The sequence below is a fragment of the Entelurus aequoreus genome, linkage group LG26 (assembly GCF_033978785.1).
Source record: "Entelurus aequoreus isolate RoL-2023_Sb linkage group LG26, RoL_Eaeq_v1.1, whole genome shotgun sequence".
In the NCBI taxonomy this organism is placed as follows: Eukaryota; Metazoa; Chordata; class Actinopteri; order Syngnathiformes; family Syngnathidae; genus Entelurus; species Entelurus aequoreus.
Window position 1 is genome coordinate 25,171,270 of NC_084756.1, and position 20,000 is coordinate 25,191,269.

General features: G+C 40.5%; 1 protein-coding gene across 2 annotated transcripts in view; it reads left to right on the forward strand.

Moving 5' to 3' along the window:
- Positions 1 to 20,000, forward strand: part of erbb3a (erb-b2 receptor tyrosine kinase 3a) — a 71,568-nt gene that overhangs the window by 50,742 nt on the left and 826 nt on the right. For both annotated transcript variants that reach the window (XM_062037996.1, XM_062037997.1), the window contains 16 exons: positions 1 to 85; positions 157 to 250; positions 3,640 to 3,794; positions 3,877 to 3,930; positions 3,996 to 4,137; positions 7,451 to 7,570; positions 7,642 to 7,740; positions 7,826 to 8,011; positions 8,093 to 8,248; positions 8,322 to 8,397; positions 12,163 to 12,309; positions 12,395 to 12,492; positions 16,187 to 16,381; positions 16,451 to 16,519; positions 17,420 to 17,669; positions 19,594 to 20,000. The exon at positions 1 to 85 is cut by the window's left edge and continues 48 nt beyond it; the exon at positions 19,594 to 20,000 is cut by the window's right edge and continues 826 nt beyond it. In XM_062037996.1, coding sequence (XP_061893980.1) covers positions 1 to 85; positions 157 to 250; positions 3,640 to 3,794; positions 3,877 to 3,930; positions 3,996 to 4,137; positions 7,451 to 7,570; positions 7,642 to 7,740; positions 7,826 to 8,011; positions 8,093 to 8,248; positions 8,322 to 8,397; positions 12,163 to 12,309; positions 12,395 to 12,492; positions 16,187 to 16,381; positions 16,451 to 16,519; positions 17,420 to 17,669; positions 19,594 to 20,000 — 2,333 coding nt within the window. The remainder of the gene's footprint in view (positions 86 to 156; positions 251 to 3,639; positions 3,795 to 3,876; positions 3,931 to 3,995; positions 4,138 to 7,450; positions 7,571 to 7,641; positions 7,741 to 7,825; positions 8,012 to 8,092; positions 8,249 to 8,321; positions 8,398 to 12,162; positions 12,310 to 12,394; positions 12,493 to 16,186; positions 16,382 to 16,450; positions 16,520 to 17,419; positions 17,670 to 19,593) is intronic.

Sequence of the window (20,000 nt, forward strand, 5' to 3'; positions counted from 1 at the left end):
GGGGTCCGGGACCTGACCAGTGCCTGTCCTGCAACAAATACAGCAGAGGAGGAACTTGTGTGGCAGACTGCATGTTCCTGACGGGGTCAGTTTTCACCAAAGACCGCTTTCCAGTTGCTTGGTGTGTTGTTAAAGGACTTGTCGCCCTGAATGCAGGGAGAGGCGAGAGTTTGCCGACGCTTCAGGGGAATGTATGCACTGCCACTCTGAGTGTAAAGTCCAGGAGGGAAAGCAGACCTGCACAGGCCAGGTAACATACTTCCTTGAGTCTGAACTGGAACACTTCTCACCTGGTGTGACAGCCAGTGCATTGAAAATGTAGCCAGCGTCCAAATGTGTTGCTGCCATCTGGTGGTTTGCTAGTGGCACTACAGCCATCCCTTGCCACATTGCGTTTCCAATACTTTATAAATAGGGAAGAGCTGTGATACATTTCTGTATTACTTAAAATAAATACCTTGTGGCTAGAGTGTCCGCCCTGAGATCGGTAGGTTGTGAGTCATACCAAAGACCAGGGGCGTCACTAGCTTTTAAGGACAGGGGGGGCTTGGCCCCCAGGAGATGCACGGGATGCGCACGTTGCGCACGAGCACAAAACTTCACAAACGGCTAACAAAGACTTAGAAATTATTCATTGTTATTATTATTATTTTAAAAAAATGCACGGGACGAAATGAAATGGTCCCCAGGACGATGGCTTTTAACCATTTTTTTAAATTTTTCTTTTTATGTATTTATTCATTTTACATTTTATAATAAATGTCTTGGTTTTTCCTCCCTCTGAAAATCCTATGAAATGTTTAACAAGCCATCCTATAATATTACAACAGCTATTAATGTAACAATACAATAAAACAAATATATTAATGCGTTTTTTTGCATTATTTTAACAATAGGCTAATGTATATTACTTTATATAGATTCTACAAGAAACACAAAACTTAAAAACTAAATTATTTACAATTGCACACACAAAGTTTCTTGCAGCTTCAGTCATTGTAAAGGAAGATAATGTGCTTCGTACACCTGCAGGACCGCAAGCAAGGTCGCAGAAAAAATGCGGACTGGAATTTGAGTGATGTGGGCATTTTCTATATGAACAAGTGGAATGGATTGGATACCGACGCACTAAAGGGGCTCTCTACCTTACGCTATGAAGTGAGGGGAAACTGAGTGAATAATGACAGGTTATATGATTATTTATTTCAACTCATATTCGGGCCACTTTATAATGAATATGTCGGCATGTATTTGTAAAAAAAAAAAAAAATATATATATATATAACACCAAATTATTTAGGGGGGCTTAAGAATATTTTAGGGGGCTTGAGCCCCCCTAACAACGCCAATGCCAAAGACTATAAAAATGGGACCCGTTACCTCCCTGCTTGGCACTCAGCATCAAGGGTTGGAATTGGGGGTTAAATCACTAAAATGATCCCCGGGCGTGGCTACCGCTGCTGCTCACTGCTCCCCTCACCTCCCAGGGGGTGGAACAAGGGGACGGGTCAAATGTAGAGGACACATTTCACCACACCAGCGGTGGCCGCGCTCGGGAATCATTTTGGTGATCGAACCCCCAATTCTAAACCTTGATGCTGAGTGCCAAGCAGGGAGGTAGTGGGTCCCATTTCTATGTGTATATATGGGTTTATATGTATATATGGTTGTACATAGGGATGATGTTTGATAAGAAATGATCGAGTTCGAGCCCATTATCGAATCCTCTTATCGAACCGTTTCCTAATCGATTCTCTTATCGAATCCAGATAGGTTGTTGTATATGGAAAAAAACACACAATATTTGGTTTAACAAAAGCTCACTTTTATTTTATAAGAAAAAAAGAAAATAAAATAAATAAATAAATATTGACTGTTGTTACCCCCCTAAAAAAAAAAAAAAAAAAAAAAATATTGACTGTTGTTACCCAAAGTATATTAAGTGGGATTTTTCAGAAAAACAAATATATACAGTAACACAAAAATAACCTGTCTCTGTGATCACTATAGGTGTATAAATACTAATATAGTGTTAAATAAAATCCGTCCCTTGGGCACGAAACTGAAAATAATACAGCTCTCTAAAAGCGGGGGGTGTATATTGTAGCGTCCCGGAAGAGTTAGTGCTGCAAGGGGTTCTGGGTATTTGTTCTGTTGTGTTTATGTGGTGTTACGGTGCGGATGTTCTCCCGAAATGTGTTTGTCATTCTTGTTTGGTGTGGGTTCACAGTGTGGCGCATATTTGTAACAGTGTTAAAGTTGTTTATACAGCCACCCTTAGTGTGACCTGTATGGCTGTTGACCAAGTATGCCTTGCATTCACTTGTGTGTGTGAAAAGTCGTAGATATTATGTGACTGGGCCGGCACGCAAAGGCAGTGCCTTCAGGATTTATGGGCGCTCTGTACTTCTCCCTACGTCCGTGTATGCAGCGGCCTCCGATATTACATTTTAAAGCATTTATCGGCAGATAATATCGGCAGTCCGATATTATCGGACATCCCTACTCATAATGCATGCAATTTTATTGTTTGCACACTTTGTTTCGCACACGGTATTTGGATCCTAGTAAATCAGGCCCACAGTATCTTATTTGGTTTCGATGGTGAGAAGAGGTGCCAGGAACAAGACAAAGAGAGAGTAGACAAATGTGTGTGTCCAAAACAACACACTTAGGCTAACTTCTGGTTTCGTTGGACAACCCTCAAACAACTCTGCCAGGGAGACTTAGACTTAGACAAACTTTAATGATCCACAAGGGAAATTGTTCAAGGGGCGGCAAGGTGGACAAAGGCATGTGTGTAGAGCAGACCTGGGCAAATTAAGGCCCGGGGGCCACATGCGGCCCGTTAAGCTTTTCAATCTGGCCCGCCGGACATTCCCAAATAACTTTTTTAGATCTTTAAGATGTAAACTGTAGCTGCCATTATGATGACCGGAAGTCTTCAACTATACTAAGTATTTCAATGCTTGGAATCTGCGCTTATGGATGATATACCAGTTACTATGGTAATCTAATTAGTTACTATGGTCATCTAATTAGTTACTATGGTCATCTACGTCACAGCAGCTCAGACGAGGCACCAAGCAGTGTGGGCGGGAAGCGTTTCCACAGACGCGGAAGGACATTTTCACAACAAAGTTCTAAAGCTTAGTGATATATAGAATAGAATAGAAAGTACTTTATTGATCCCTGGGGGAAATTCAGCAAATATCAGATTGTAGGTGGGTTTATTTTGTACCCTTCGTGTTCATATTTCACTGTTTGTTGCATTTTTGTTGCGTTTCACTTGATTGTAAAATATGTCGATCGAAAGGGGGTGTGACATTCATATTTTGTCAATATTCAGTGTTTTATCCGTCATAGAAAAATGTAAAATTCCATTACGTTTTTTTAAGGCGGTCTGTCATGACGTTTTTAGCATTCAATCAGACATTATTGTGAGGTTTTATATTAGTGTTCCTAAAAATAGATATACCGGCCCCCAGACACATTTTTTTCTCTAAATGTGGCCCCCGAGTCAAAATAATAGCCCAGGCCTGGTGTAGAGGGACCATAGAGTTCTCTCCAGCGCTGGTATTGCTACTGTTTGTTTTTTGTCTGTACTTAACACTCACCTCAAATTCTGCGCCCCGTTAGGGAGCCGATCAGTGTGTCGCATGCGCCAACCTCCAGGACGGCCCCCACTGTGTGTCTTTGTGTCCCGAGGGTGTGATGGGAGGCGAGGGAGTTATCTTCAAGTACCCAAACAAGCAAGGCCGCTGTGAGCCGTGTCACACCAACTGCACCCAAGGGTAAGACGACAACGTCTATGCGAAGAACGCTGTGTGTTTTCTGCATGAAGCTGACTCACTTTTCTATCATTTCTCTCTATAGGTGCTTAGGTCCAACAATTGGGGACTGTGTCGGGTCTTCCAGATCCATTTCTGGGTAGGAATCTTTTTTGTGCTCATAATTTAGTGTCAGCAAAGTGATATCGTCTCTTTGGTCTCCAGGCAAGCCACCACAGCCATCGTGCTGGGAGTCATCGCCCTTCTGTTCGCCAGCTTCTCTGTTTTCGTGCTGAGTGTTCTGTATCGCAGAGGCCTCGCCATCCGTCGCAAACGAGCTATGAGGAGATACATGGCCAGTGGAGAGGTGAGGCTTTGGTTTGGGTTTGTTATTCTACTGGGTTTCTTGACATTATGAAAAAGGGTAAAGAACACATTTTAATGCACGCGGTAACAGGGGTGTAACGGTACGCCATCGTCACGGTTTGCAAGGTAACGTCATTTCCGGGCTATAGCCGCGCCCAACTCATTTTTGGACAAATGTTATTTTGCACATAAAGTGCCAGCACAGGTGTGTAACCCTCATGTGCACACATAAAACATGAAATATTTACACATGCCCTTGTGTTCATTCACAAATGTAACAAATCCGTTCGTGATAGTGGTTTTCCGTTCCATGCGGCAGGTTTTTCCTTTTTCGGCGGTTGCGTCGATCCTCTTTGGCTTTAGGGCTGCGTTGTGTGCATTTTGTTGTTTCTTCTCCAAGATGAAGGTGAGTCCATAACGCAGTAAATGGCTGACTGAATGACTGTGTGAATGCGTTTGATTTAATGTGACCCATTCAGCAATGTCATTAGTCTGATGTGTTGAGGCTAAATATATTGGCGGCATGCATAGCTCATAAACCCTAAAAGAAAAATCCATAAATTAGCCGCAGCTTTGTATGAAGTGCAGGGTTCAAAGTGTGGGCAGAAAAATCGACCGGAAATTACAATAACTTGATTTTACGGTTATGGTTTGGTTCATTTTTGCAACGGTAAGGAAACGAAATGCAAAACAAAACTGCTTAGTTTTCGTGTAAACAGCTTTAAATCGAACATAAACAACTGCAAACATGTTGTCCTTGAATTAAAATAATTTGAATAAAATAAATAGCAAATATATCAATAATTTAAAAGATATATCATAAAGACAGAGTTTCCTCTTTATGTAATTGAATGTGACGCGTTCATTTCCGCCACACCTTGAACATATATATATATTTTTTTTTACTTGAAAACTTGTCCCTGCGATGAGGTGGCGACTTGTCCAGGGTGTATTCGCCTACCGCCCGAATGCAGCTGAGATAGGCTCCAGCACCCCCCGTGACCCCGAAAGGGACAAGCGGTAGAAAATGGATGGATGGATGGAAAACAAATTAAAGTAATATGATATATTGTAGCCCCCAGAAGAAATCACACAAAGTCCGACAATATTTTTAACTTTTATTACCAATTTTATGATTATCACGGTATTAACGGCACAGCACGATAATATTGTGGTGAATGTCCAAAAATTAAACAAAATATGTAAAAATTTTAAAATGTGTAAAATGAAGTGGCAGGTAAATAAATAAAGGAAAATAAAATAAAAGCACTTACTGTAATTGAACACAAACATAATGCTCAAATGTTCGAATCATATTTATTACTACAAACATGCACTTTCAAGTGCGGAACATCCATTGTTCAAAAAAATATCAACAAAAACTTTGAGTTGAGTATCTTAAAGTGCCAATGTAAACATTGTGTGTAACAAATGTAAAATAATAAAGCCAATAAAGTGTCCTGAACACTGGACATTTTTAAATCAGTCGGAAAAATTATGTTTTTCTGAAAAACCAAGAACATAATGATTGCATTTAAATGCAGAGTATATGTAGTATATGTAGAATATATTTATATATTATATATTATATATATAATATATATTATATTATTTAATATTATTCTTGTCTATTGTGAGCGAACTGTGTTGCTGAATTTCCTCCCAGAGATCAATAAAGTACTTTCTATTCTATTCTATAACTTTTAATAATGTAAATATGTCATAAACGAATGTTTAGCGTCAAATATCTTTTCTGGGCCACATTGAGAGGGACAAGTGGTGGAAAAAAGGATGGATGGATGTATTGAGGAGCTTTTCAGTTTACTCCTATTTCTCGCGGTGTACAGTTTTTTTGAGTATTTTCCCTGGGGTGCGACGGGACCAGTTCTGTGTCGGCTTGGAAACGCTCGAGACAAAGGTGGTGCGCTTTGCTTTTCAGAATGCAGACTTTCTTCCCTCTGCCACAGAGGTTTTGTGTTCGCCAGGGCTTGTTTGTGTGTTTGTTAGCAACATAACTCACACAGTTATGGACATATTTTGATGGAAATTTTCAGGAACTGTCCTAAAAACTATTCGTCCTATCTACCACGAGTACAAACATACGTCACTTCCTGCTTATTGGCGTTCCATGCCCCCACGCTGTGCAGAGGATTTTGGGAGATGTAGTTTATATTTAAGCGCCAGAAGAAAACTACACTCACCAAGTTTTCATTTGATACTGTCACATGTCACGGCAATACCGCGGTATCTACAAAACCGTTACCATATTTTTCGGACTATAAGTCGCAGTTTTTTTCATAGTTTGGCCGGGGGTGCGACTTTTACTCAGGAGCGACTTATGTGTGAAATGATGAACACATTAGCGTAAAATATCAAATAATATTATTGATGTCATTGACGTAAGAGACTAGACGTATAAGATTTCATGGGATTTAGCGATTAGGAGTGACAGATTGTTTGGTAAACCTATAGCATGTTCTATATGTTATAGTTATTTGAATGACTCTTACCATAATATGTTACGTTAACATACCAGTTGGTTATTTATGCGTCATATAGCGTACACTTATTCAGCCTGTTGTTCACTATTCTTTAGACATTTTAAATTGCCTTTCAAATGTCTATTCTTGCTGTTGGCTTTTATCAAATAAATTCCCCCCAAAAATGCGACTTATACTCCAGTGCGACTTATATATGTTTTTTCCCTTCTTTATTATGCATTTTCTGTCGGTGCGACTTATACTCCGGAGCGACTTATAGTCGGAAAAATACGGTACATGCCCGGTACGTAGGGATGAATTACATCAATCTTCCTTAAGCAGCAGCTTAGCTTATAATACCTGGGATTTATAAAGCGCTTTTCTAAGTACCCAAAGTCGCTTTTACATGTAGAACCCATCATTCATTCACACCTGGTGGTGGTAAGCTACTTTCATGGCCACAGCTGCCCTGGGGTAGACTGACGGAAGCGTGGCTGCAATTTGCGCCAACGGCCCCTCCGACCACCACCTATCATTCATCATTCAATTCACCGGTGTGAGTGGCACCGGTGACAAAGGGTGAAGTGTCCCGCCCAAGGACACAACGGCAGCGATTTTTGGATGGTAAGAGGCGGGGAGCGAACCTGCAACCCTCAGGTTTCTGGCACGGTTGCTCTACCCACTACGCCATGCCGCCCCAGCTTATGACTGTCGCTGATTGTAAAGTGGCTGCCATTGGGATTCATTGCTTTGTCCCCAACTGTAAGCCAGTCATCTGGAAATGAAGGACATGAACAAACATGACAGAGTTGCTTTTACATTGTGTTTGCTTAGAGCTTTGAGTCTCAGGATCCCGGAGAGAAGGGTCCCAAAGTCGACCCTCGGATCCTGACGGCCACACAGGTGCGGAAGATCAAGCTGCTGGGTAACGGAGTGTTTGGATACGTTCACAAGGTTTGTAACCAGGAGCGTCATGCAAAACTTTTGTGCAGTTTTGTCAAATGGCTGCTTTCCGTATTGTACAGGGTGTTTGGATTCCTGAAGGAGACACGGTGAAGCTCCCAGTCGCCATAAAAACAATTCATGATCGCACTGGACGGCAGACATTCTTTGAAGTGACTGATGTGAGAACGGACTAAACAGAATTGGCTATTGAAGCACTCATTTTCGATGCTGGATGTAACTCACTCATGACTTCTCTGTCTGCAGCACATGTTGGCGATTGGAAGCTTGAGCCACGCCAACGTAGTCCGGATCCACGGGATCTGCCCCGGTCAAGATCTGCAGCTCGTCAGCTTGCTCAGCAGCCAGGGCTCCCTGCTGGACCACGTCAGGAACAACAAGAACAAGCTCAGTCCGCAGAGGCTCCTCAACTGGTGTGTGCAGATCGCAAAGGTAAACAGGCTGGAGTCCCACTTCCTTACACAAAAACAGGCCGTCTGGTGTGTTCCTCACGCTGTTTTCCACTCTGCCCAGGGTATGTTTTACCTGGAGGAAAACGGCATGGTTCACAGGAACCTGGCAGCCAGAAATGTGCTGCTGAAGAATAACTACACCGCCCAGATCTCAGACTACGGCATCGCAGACTTACTGTACCCAGACGACAAGAAGTACTATTACAATGAAGTCAAGGTTGGTAGACGAGCAAAAAAATAAATGTCACACCCTAAGATATTTGAATGAAATACTTGGCTTGTATCTTTAGATGCCAATCAAGTGGATGGCCTTGGAGAGCATCCTGTTTCGCAGATACACTCATCAAAGCGATGTTTGGAGTTACGGTGAGTTTTCATCGCCATGGAGTTGTTTGTCCAACCGCGCTGGCGAGTTTCTGCAATTAGCAGCATGCGCTCTGACTAGAACGAGTCGGTAGACACAGCTATTAGTAAGCTGGAAAGACCTATTCTCAAGCCACTTTTTGGCTTCCTTCAAAAACGGTTGGTTTTGAGAGGCGAAGTTGTCAGAAGCAAATTAAACCGTCTTTTTACCACACCCCTTCACGCTGACTAGCCTTTCGTCCCCGCCCCGGCAGCCTTGTTTACAAGTTGTTTTGGTTTTGTTTTCCTAAGACCGTATGCAGGGCCGGCCCGTGGCATAGGCCGTATAGGCAAATGCTAAGGGCGCCGTCCATCAGGGGGCGCCACGCCAGTGCCACAAATGTTGGAGGAAAAAAAAAAGAAAAAAAAAGTTGGTACTATTATTTCTAAATACAAAAAATAATCCCACGTTAATTAAAATGCAAAGTAAAGCCTATTTAATAGAAATATTATTTGTTACAACATTACGCCCCCCCATCCCCCCGCACGGTGCGCCCCCTCCCTTCCCGTATCATGACTCTTACCACATCAAAAAATCAACACAAGATGTCAAAACGGCCAAAACTGTCAGGTGCCCAGGGAAGAAAAAATATAAAAGAAGAGGAGGAGAAACGAGAAAAAGACAGAGGTAGCAGGTAGGTAACGTTAGCCTACATGAAATTATTTGTCTGTTACAGAATGTGATAGTAACCTGGCTTTAGCATTAAGCTAATGTTACATGATTCGGCAATTGCTAATCAATAAATAGCTAGTTCTGTTTTAACGTCGGGTTAATATTGTGGAGGGGGCTAAATTGTTATGGAAAATAATAATGTAACGTTAGGTAATTACAGTACTCCCACCTTACATTCCTCAGGGACATTTGTATTAGATCTTTTAAGCAGGTGTTTTTGTTTACATTGTTATTGCCTTCTGGTTAGCTACCCTGCAGGTAATAGTCACTTTTCCACCCCTTTATATATTAGGTATAGTTGTAAGCCTAGTTGTTAAAGTGCACATCATTAATGTTAATTAAGCAATATCACATAAGAGGGAATGCTGTTTTTTAATTTGAGCACTGCTGTGATTCGGTTAAAGATAATCATAACATAACATTCTCATATAATATGTTAATTTGCTTTCTTTAAGTAAAAAAAAAGGTCAAAGACAAAGCTATTCGGTTTCTTGTGAGTATATACACTTCACTGCCGATGTGGGGAGGAGGGGGGGGGGGGCGCCACCTAAAATCTTGCCTAGGGCGCCAGATTGTTTAGGGCCAGGCCTGACCGTATGGAATATCGACGCCGGTGATCACCACCACCGATTTAATTTTTACTCGACTTTCACCGCAACACAACATCCCTGGTGAGATAGCGAGACAATGCGGTCTACGGTCTACCGGGGTTTTTTTGTCGGCTGAATGAGGAGACGACGTGGCGGACACAAAGTGAGGAAGCCGGGTCGGAAATTTCTGGTACGAAACGCTGGCTAAGGTTAAGATTGAGTAATTATCTCTCCAATGCCAGAGCCTGGATGTATGCATGGGTATATTGACAATAGAATGCTTTTCTATTCTTTATCATGTTAATACTTTTACTGAACTACTGCGTTGAATCCTTGAATAGAGGCTCAAGCCGGTTAATACAGTTAGCTATGCTACGGGCTACATAGTCGTTCGTGAACCGGACTATAATACTAACTGGTCCATTGTCAAACCCAGTAGGCACTGATCCAATTGGAAGTAGTTTTTAAGAAGATCTTTCTTTATTTTGCCGGTAGACGATGATGCTATTGTGTCACATTAGAAGGCTAAACTACCTACACAACAACTCGAACTAACATTGCTAACTCACACATTTCTAAACAACTGTTATGTCATTAAAAATAGTTTTTTTTTTTCTGAAAATCCATTTTTTTGTGAAGGTCTGTGGTTGAAGCAACGCTAATCTTTGCACCCTCGGAGCGACTTCCTCACAGTGAATCATAAAAGTATGAATCATAAAAGTTAAAATTGAGGCAAATGAGGCTGAAAGTTTGTGTAGTGACTCGTGCTGGTTAATGCAAAAAAAACAAGAGAGCTTTTTCCTTCATTGGGTTTCATCGTCGACATGATGTTTTAAGCACAGCCGGTTTTACATAAATCTTACTTGGCTGACTCCTTTTTGTCTCCATTATTTGGGGTATTCAACTGGTGGCCTGCGACTTCAGTTAAAAAAACTTGTGAGGGACTCACATTTTTCACGTTAGTGCTGCAAAATTTTTTGTGTGTTGTTACGTTTTTTTAAGTTGACTTATTATGGTTTTTATGATAATAATGTGTTATTATTCCTGACCATGTCAAAATCTCCTCAAACGTGTCTCAATTGTTTGTGCTACATTTGTGCTCTATAGTTTTGATGTTATTAACGTTTTATGATTCATAACCCGGTCTATTTATGATTGATAAGCATATTAATTACACATTAATAACATAAAAACCTATAGTCGTTAGTAACTCATAAACTAAAATGGTTAGACCAACATTTTTTTGCAGCACAGATGATTGTGACTCGTTTGGGTCCATTTATGATTAATACCACGTTAATTACAAGTTAATAATATAAAAACCATTAAGCGTTAATAACCTAAAAACTATAATAGTTAGACATAAAAAGTTTGCAGCACAAACGATTGGGACACGTTTGGGGAGATTTTGAAATGACTGTCGGGGGATGTCTATGATTAATAACACGTTAATTACATGTTAATAACATAAAAACTATAAAGCATTAATAACTTAAAAACTATAAGTGTTAGACCGAAAATGTTTGCAGAACAAACAATTAGGACAAGTTTGGGGAGATTTTGAAATAGTTAAAGGCGGGTGTCTATTTATGATGAATAACATGTTAATTACACTTTAACCCCCCCCCCCCCCCCCATAAAACGTTAACTTTAAAACTATAATAGACCAAAACATTTTGCAGCACAAACAATTGGCACATTTTTGAGAACATTTTGAAATATTTTTTGGGGGGGGGGGGATAGTGGGGCCTATAATAATTACTAGAAATGTGTGAATGGTACGTTAGCAATGTTAGTTTGAGTTGTTGTGTAGCTAGTTTAGCCTTCTAATGTGAGACAATAGCATCAAAATAGAGAAGGAGATTCCTAAAAACTACATCCAATTGGATCAGTGCCTACTGTGTTTGGCAATGGGCCAGTTAGTATTATAGTCCGCTTATATTTATGATTAAAACGTTAATTACATGTTAATAACATAAAAAAACTAAACGTTAACTTAAAAACTATAATAGTTACACCAAAACTTTGGCAGCGCATACGAGTGGGACACGCTTGGGAAGATGTTTAAATAGTTGGGAGGGGGCGGGGTCTCTTTTCATGATTAATAACACCTTAATTACATGTCAACGTAAAAAAACATAAAACGTAATGGCACAGATGAAAATGTTTTCAGCACAAACGAATGGGACTGGTTTGTGGAGATTGTGATAAGGTAGGGTGGGTTGGGGGGGGGGGGGGGGGGGTCCAACTTCACACAGGTAAAACACGAGAGGGATCCATGACTCGCTTTTTTGCAGAAGATCCTTAGAAACAACAAAGCACTCTGACAAAATCAAATGTCTACTGCAGAGGACGCTGGTTCTCCCCCAAACCAATAGAGTTGAATCTCCCTGCAATAGGCGAACTCCTGCTGTACTTTTTTCAATCACCTCCACATTTGAACATGAAATCCGCTTTCACTTGCAGGCGTGACAATATGGGAGATGATGTCCCACGGTGCGGAGCCCTACTCCACCATGCGCCCGCAGGAAGTTCCCGATCTGCTGGAAAAGGGGGAGCGACTGTCCCAGCCTCCTATTTGCACGATAGATGTCTACATGGTCATGGTCAAATGTGAGTTCTTCTTGGGGGTGACCTGGACGGACGGACCGGGTGTCTGCGGTGCGACAAAGTAAAGGTGATCTCAAACTGTCTGCAGGTTGGATGATTGACGACAACATCCGTCCCACGTTCAAGGAGCTTGCCAATGAATTTACCAGAATGGCGAGAGACCCTCCTCGCTACTTGGTGATAAAGGTAAGATACTAAGATTCTGTTTTGATACAGGAGGTCATTTTATTCTATCGTCTTAGGGAACTCGACTATCTAAAGAAAACTTATGGTTGGACAATTTTGATTTCAATGATGGTTTCTCACGATTATTAAAATATGTAAAAAACGATTACCCTATTTTTCGGACTATTCGCAGTTTTTTTCATACGACTTATACTCAGGAGCGACTTATGTGTGAAATTATTAACACACTAGCGTAAAATAACAAATAATATTATTGATCTCATTCACGTAAGAGACTAGACGTATAAGATTTCATGGGATTTAGCGATTAGGAGTGACAGATTGTTTGGTAAACGTATAGCATGTTCTATATGTTATACCGTAATTTCCGGACTATAAGCCGCACCAGCTAAATTTAGGGGAAAATACAGATTGCTCCATATATAAGCCGCACCCGACTATAAGCCGCAGGGTTTTGATGTGTAATTAGCGTAGTATATAGGGGTTCCTGCTACCACGGAGGGGATTGTCGGGACAGAGATGACTGTTTGGGAACGCAAAGCCTCCCATTTATTAACAATAAATCTTTCAATCATTCAATCAAACTTTCACATCTTTGACATGGCGAACAGCATTCGTGCAGAGTACAAATAATACAACGGTGCAAAGTAATACAAAGTGCTCGCCTGTACGTTATCAAAATAACCAGCCTATGAAAAGTCAGTCTTTAATCATTGTGTCATCGTCTTCCTCCTGCGTACTAAAACCACCGAAATCCTCTTCGTCGCTGTCGGAGAAGAACAGGCCGCAAATAAGCCGCACCCTTGTATAAGCCGCAGGGACCAGAACGAGGGGAAAAAGTACCGGCTTATAGTCCGGAAATTACGGTAGTTATTTGAATGACTCTTACCATAATATGTTACGTTAACATACCAGTTGGTTATTTATGCCTCATATAACGTACACTTATTCAGCCTGTTGTTCACTATTCTTTACACATTTTAAATTGCCTTTCAAATGTCTATTCTTGCTGTTGGCTTTTAGCAAATACATTTCCCCCCAAAAATGCGACTTATACTCCAGTGCCACTTATATGTTTTTTTCCTTCTTTATTATGCATTTTCGGCCGGTGCGACTTATACTCCGAAAAATACGGTAATTCGAAAGCACGTCTACGAGAAGTTTGGGATCTCATCATGGTTGCGACTTTTTATTTGACACAGCGCTAATATGCCCAATAACCAATCGCTAAACTCAACAAAAGAAAGTAAAGCTATATGATTTACGCGTTTATGAACCGCGAACAGAGTCAGAAAATGTGGCCAATAAAAGGGAATATGCTGTTAAACGTAGAATATCACGGGAATTGACATAAATGTGAGTGAAATGCACATTTTTGGGGGAAAATAATCAGAATCAGAATTGAATTTACAGTGAACAGGAAGTCACTTTGCTTGTTTTAAAGCTGTGTAACTACACTAAACAGTAGTTCTTGTTTTTTGTTTTTTTTTTACTACTGGAGACAATGATCAATTTAACAAAACTACAACTATCAATTTTTTTTAAATGTTCCCTTTGGGTCTCCAATTTATGTCGACAAAAGTGGTCAGCTAATTTTTGTCGATTTTAGCTGCTTTTTTTCAATCAATCAATCAATCAATTAATCAATCAAAGATTAATTATATAGCCCTAAATCACGAGTGTCTCAAAGGGCTGCACAAGCCACAACGACATCCTCGGCTCAGATCCCACATCAGAGCAAGAAAAAACTCAACCCAATGGGATGACAATGAGAAACCTTGGAGGGGTATTTCAATCAATCAATCAATCAATCAATCAATCAATCAAAGTTTATTTATTAAGTCCTTAATCACAAGTGTCTCAAAGGGCTTCACAAGCCACAACTCAGATCCCACATCAGGGCAAGAAAAAACTCAACCCAATGGGCACAATGAGGAACCTTGGGGGGGACCGCAGATGTCTATAGTGGATCTAGTTAAAAGTGTGAAAGTCCAGTCCAGTCCATAGTGGATCTAGTTAATAGTGTGAGAGTCCAGTCCAGTCCATAGTGGATCTAGTTAATAGTGCGACAGTCGAGTCCAGTCCATAGTGGATCTAGTTAATAGTGTGAGAGTCCAGTCCAGTCCATAGTGGATCTAGTTAATAGTGTGAGAGTCGAGTCCAGTCCATAGTGGATCTAGTTAATAGTGTGAGAGTCCAGTCCATAGTGGATCTAGTTAATATTGTGAGAGTCCAGTCCATAGTGGATCTAGTTAATAGTGTGAGAGTCCAGTCCATAGTGGATCTAATTAATAGTGTGAAAGTCCAGTCCATAGTGGATCTAGTTAATAGTGTGAGAGTCCAGTCCAGTCCATAGTGGATCTAGTTAATAGTGTGAGAGTCCAGTCCAGTCCATAGTGGATCTAGTTAATAGTGTGAGAGTCCAGTCCATAGTGGATCTAATTAATAGTGTGAGAGTCCAGTCCACAGTGGATCTAATTAATAGTGTGAGAGTCCAGTCCATAGTGGATCTAGTTAATAGTGTGAGAGTCCAGTCCAGTCCATAGTGGATCTAGTTAATAGTGTGAGAGTCCAGTCCAGTCCATAGTGGATCTAGTTAATAGTGTGAGAGTCCAGTCCATAGTGGATCTAGTTAATAGTGTGAGAGTCCAGTCCATGGTGGATCTAATTAATAGTGTGAGAGTCCAGTCCATAGTGGATCTAGTTAATAGTGTGAGAGTCCAGTCCAGTCCATAGTGGATCTAGTTAATAGTGTGAGAGTCCAGTCCAGTCCATAGTGGATCTAGTTAATAGTGTGAGAGTCCAGTCCATAGTGGATCTAATTAATAGTGTGAGAGTCCAGTCCACAGTGGATCTAATTAATAGTGTGAGAGTCCAGTCCATAGTGGATCTAGTTAATAGTGTGAGAGTCCAGTCCAGTCCATAGTGGATCTAGTTAATAGTGTGAGAGTCCAGTCCAGTCCATAGTGGATCTAGTTAATAGTGTGAGAGTCCAGTCCATAGTGGATCTAGTTAATAGTGTGAGAGTCCAGTCCATAGTGGTTCTAATTAATAGTGTGAGAGTCCAGTCCATAGTGGATCTAGTTAATAGTGTGAGAGTCCAGTCCAGTCCATAGTGGATCTAGTTAATAGTGTGAGAGTCCAGTCCAGTCCATAGTGGATCTAGTTAATAGTGTGAGAGTCCAGTCCATAGTGGGGCCAGCCGGAGATCGTCTCGGGTGGAGACAGGTCAGCAGCGCAGAGACGTCCTCAACTGATGCCCAGATGAGTGGTCCCGACTTTGAACAGCTAGCGCGTCATCTGTGGTCACCTAATCTGTGCCCCCCCCCTCTCCACGAAGGGGGCAGAGTAGAAAAGAGACGGCAGATCAACTGGTCTAAAAGGGGGTCTATTTAAAGGCTAGAGTATACAAATGAGTTTTAAGATGGGACTTAAATGCTTCTACTGAGGTAGCATCTCTAACTGTTACCAGGATTTTAGTGATAACAACAAGACAGTGGACCGGGACATTATGACATAAGCGGGTTGTCAACACTGGGAACTTAAAGTAGTCCGTACAAGCTGTACACTGACTACTCTTAAGTATATCCAAGTTTATTTTCGATACTATCATCCCTTGGGAATACTGCGTTAAAAGTGAGAGTGTGTTCTTGGTGAGATACTCAAAGTGGTATTAATGGCTGGCATGTTTTAGGAGGATCGCAGCGAGCAGGACGCGCCTCCTGAAGAGCTAGCCCACCGGAGTGCAGACCTGGACGACCTGGAGGATCTGGACTTTGAGCTGGAGGACCAGGGGGAGGAAGTAGAAATGGAAGGCCTCCACCCACCCTCGCACTACCTGTTTCACTCCATAAGCCTCAATGGCCTCTCCAGGCTGGATTCCCACAGAGTAAATCATCTTCTTGTTAAAGGTATTCTCGTGTCACTTCCTGTCGGTGACGCAGTCGTGTGTGTTCAGGTGGTGCTGAGTTCACCGGTCGCTGCTGGTTATCTGCCAATGACAGCGGGCGTCGACAACCCCGGACAGGTATGGGCATTTGTCACATTATTAGGTACACCCGCAAGAATAAAATAAGATCCAGTGCAAGGACTACCGGTGTGAGTTAGCAATGTTAGTTTGAGTTGTTGTGTAGCTAGTTTAGCCTTCTAATGTGACACAATAGCATCACCGTCTACCGGCAAAAGAATGATCTACCTAAAAACTACTTCCAATTGGATCAGTGCCTACTGTTTGGCAATGGACCAGTTAGTATTACAGTCCGGTTCACCATCGATTATGTAGCCCGGAGCATAGCTAACTGTACACTACCGTTCAAAAGTTTGGGGTCACATGTAAATGTCCTTATTTTTGAAGGAAAAGCACTGTACTTTTCAATGAAGATAACTTTAAACTAGTCGTAACTTTACAGAAATACACTCTATACATTGCTAATGTGGTAAATGACTATTCTAGCTGCAAATGTCTGCTTTTTGGGGCAATATCTACATAGGTGTATAGAGGCCCATTTCCAGCAACTATCACTCCAGTGTTCTAATGGTACAATGTGTTTGCTCATTGGCTCAGAAGGCTAATTGATGATTAGAAAACCCTTGTGCAATCATGTTCACACATCTGAAAACACTTTAGCTCGTTACAGAAGCTACAAAACTTACCTTCCTTTGAGCAGATTGAGTTTCTGGAGCATCACATTTGTGGGGTCAATCAAACGCTCAAAATGGCCAGAAAAAGAGAACTTTCATCTGAAACTCCACAGTCTATTCTTGTTCTTAGAAATGAAGGCTATTCCACTAAATAGTTTGGGTGACCCCAAACTTTTGAACGGTAGTGTATATAGGCCTCTATTTAAGGATTCGACGCAGCAGTTCAGGATAAGTATTAACATGATAAAGAATAGAAAAGCATTGGCGTTCACTGACTTTCTTCTAGGCCCCGTCGCAATCACGCGCTCGACTCAACTCCGCTCGGACCGTGTCGGAGAGTTTCGAGGGGTGTGGCTTGGAGATGATCGAGGGCTTGAGTCAGACCGGAAGCCCCAGGCGGGGACGCCACCGGGAGGACAGCGCCTACGTGTCCCAGAGGGACAGCCTGTCCGGCGGACCATCTCAGACGCCATCTCCAGATGTGTACGAGGAGGACCTAAACGGTTATGTGCTGCCTGGAGACAGTCCGGAGAGAGGTGAGAGCATGATTAATACCCATTGTAGGCACAGCAGAAGTGGGGAGGAGCATGTCACGACAGTGGTATTTTTCTCGGGGTGGAAGGATGAACACTAGCGTGTCTTCCAAAGCACAACCTGTAGAGGGCGCCACAAATGTCATTTCTGGTGACAAAATGTGGACACATCAGGCCTGATCTACTAAACGTTTGCATATATTAAACTGGCAAAGAGGAACGAGTCACTCCTCTTAAACGAGCTAAATAGAGAGCGCAATCTAGTTAACGTGACTCTCTTCATGTATATGCAGGGTATATGTTGCTTATTAGAACGCCCACAATTGTATATGTAGGAGGAGGAGATGCACAAATAATCATTTAGCCTCTGCAATGTGATTTATCGAGGCCGAAACTGTTCTGCAGCCAATGTTTTGCGTCTATATTTAGCACATCTGTAATGTTCATGAAAACTAGCACGGTTATGCTCAAATTAGTTATATGTATATATATATATATATATACTGGTGTGTATGTATGTATGATTGTGTATATACATATATATATATACTGGTGTGTATGTATGTATGATTGTGTATATACATATATATATATACTGGTGTGTATGTATGTATGATTGTGTATATACATATATATATATACATATATATATATATATATATATATATATATATATATATGTATATATATATTACATGTATTTATATATTACATACATACATACATATATTTATACATATATACATATGTATACATATATATGTATAAATATATATATGTAAATATTAGGGCTGCAACTAACGATTAATTTGATAATCGATTAATCTGTCGATTATTGTTTCGATTAATCGATTAATAATCGGATAAAAGAGACAAACTACATTTCTATCCTATCCAGTATTTTATTGAGAAAAAAAACAGCATACTGGCACCATACTTATTTTGATTATTGTTTCTCAGCTGTTTGTACATGTTGCAGTTTATAAATAAAGGTTTATTTAAAAAAACAAAAAAACTGCGCATGCGCATAGCATAGATCCAACGAATTGATGACTAAATTAATTGGCAACTATTTTAATCATCGATTTTAATCGATTTAATCGATTAGTTGTTGCAGCCCTAGTATATATATATATATATATATATAAATATATATGTATATGTGTGTATATATATATTTATACATATATACATACAGTACATATATATATTTATACATATGTATATATATACATATATTTATATATGTATATATACATATATAAATATATATTTATACATATATGTATAAATATATACGTATATATACATATACACACATCAATCCATCATGCTACATATGTATACATATACATACATACATATATACACACTATATATAGATATTAATACATATACATATGTTCATATACATATATACACACATTTATACACATCTATACATACACACACATATATACAATATATATATATATATATATATATATATATATATATATATATATATATATGTATATGTATGTATGTATGTATGTGTATATATATATATATATGTATATATATATATATATATATATATATATGTATATATATATATATATATATATATATATATATATATATATATATATATATATATATATATATATATATATGTATGTATATATATGTATATATATATGTATATATATATACACACACATATAGGGAGGGAAATGAAAAAACCTAAATTAAATAGGTCTGTCTGCACCACTTTTGCATTTGTTATCAATTGTCTAGATGACCCACTAATAGTACACACAATATTATAGTATGCACACAATGTTTAGTACCTGTTATTTGGATCTTGGTAGATCAGGCCCAATGTCCATAAGTTTTGACCACATACTGTATCTAACTGGACTCACTTCCCTCTCACGCATCCCAGAAACCCTGCTGTGCCCGTCGGGAGTCATCAACGGCAGGACGGGCAAGTCGCCCTCGCCGGGGCTCCTGGACCACCTGCCCGACGAGGAGTACGAGTACATGAACAAGCAGACGAGCGTCTCGCCGAGAATCAACAAGCCCCTCAAAGACAACGGCCAGCTGTCGAAGCGGGACAAGAAGCGGACGTCCTCCGTGTCGTCGCAGGTGACGTCGTGCACGGGCGACGTGCCGCCGACCCTCAGGAACCACAACTCGGAGCAGCTGGGATGTCAGGAGGTTCAATATGAATACATGGATATCAGGAAGGATGAAGGCCCTCCGGCACATGACCCTCCGCCTCCTCCTGCGGAAGCAGGAGTGGTCGAGGAGGAGGAGGAGTATGTGGAGGACAGTGACTATCACTACACT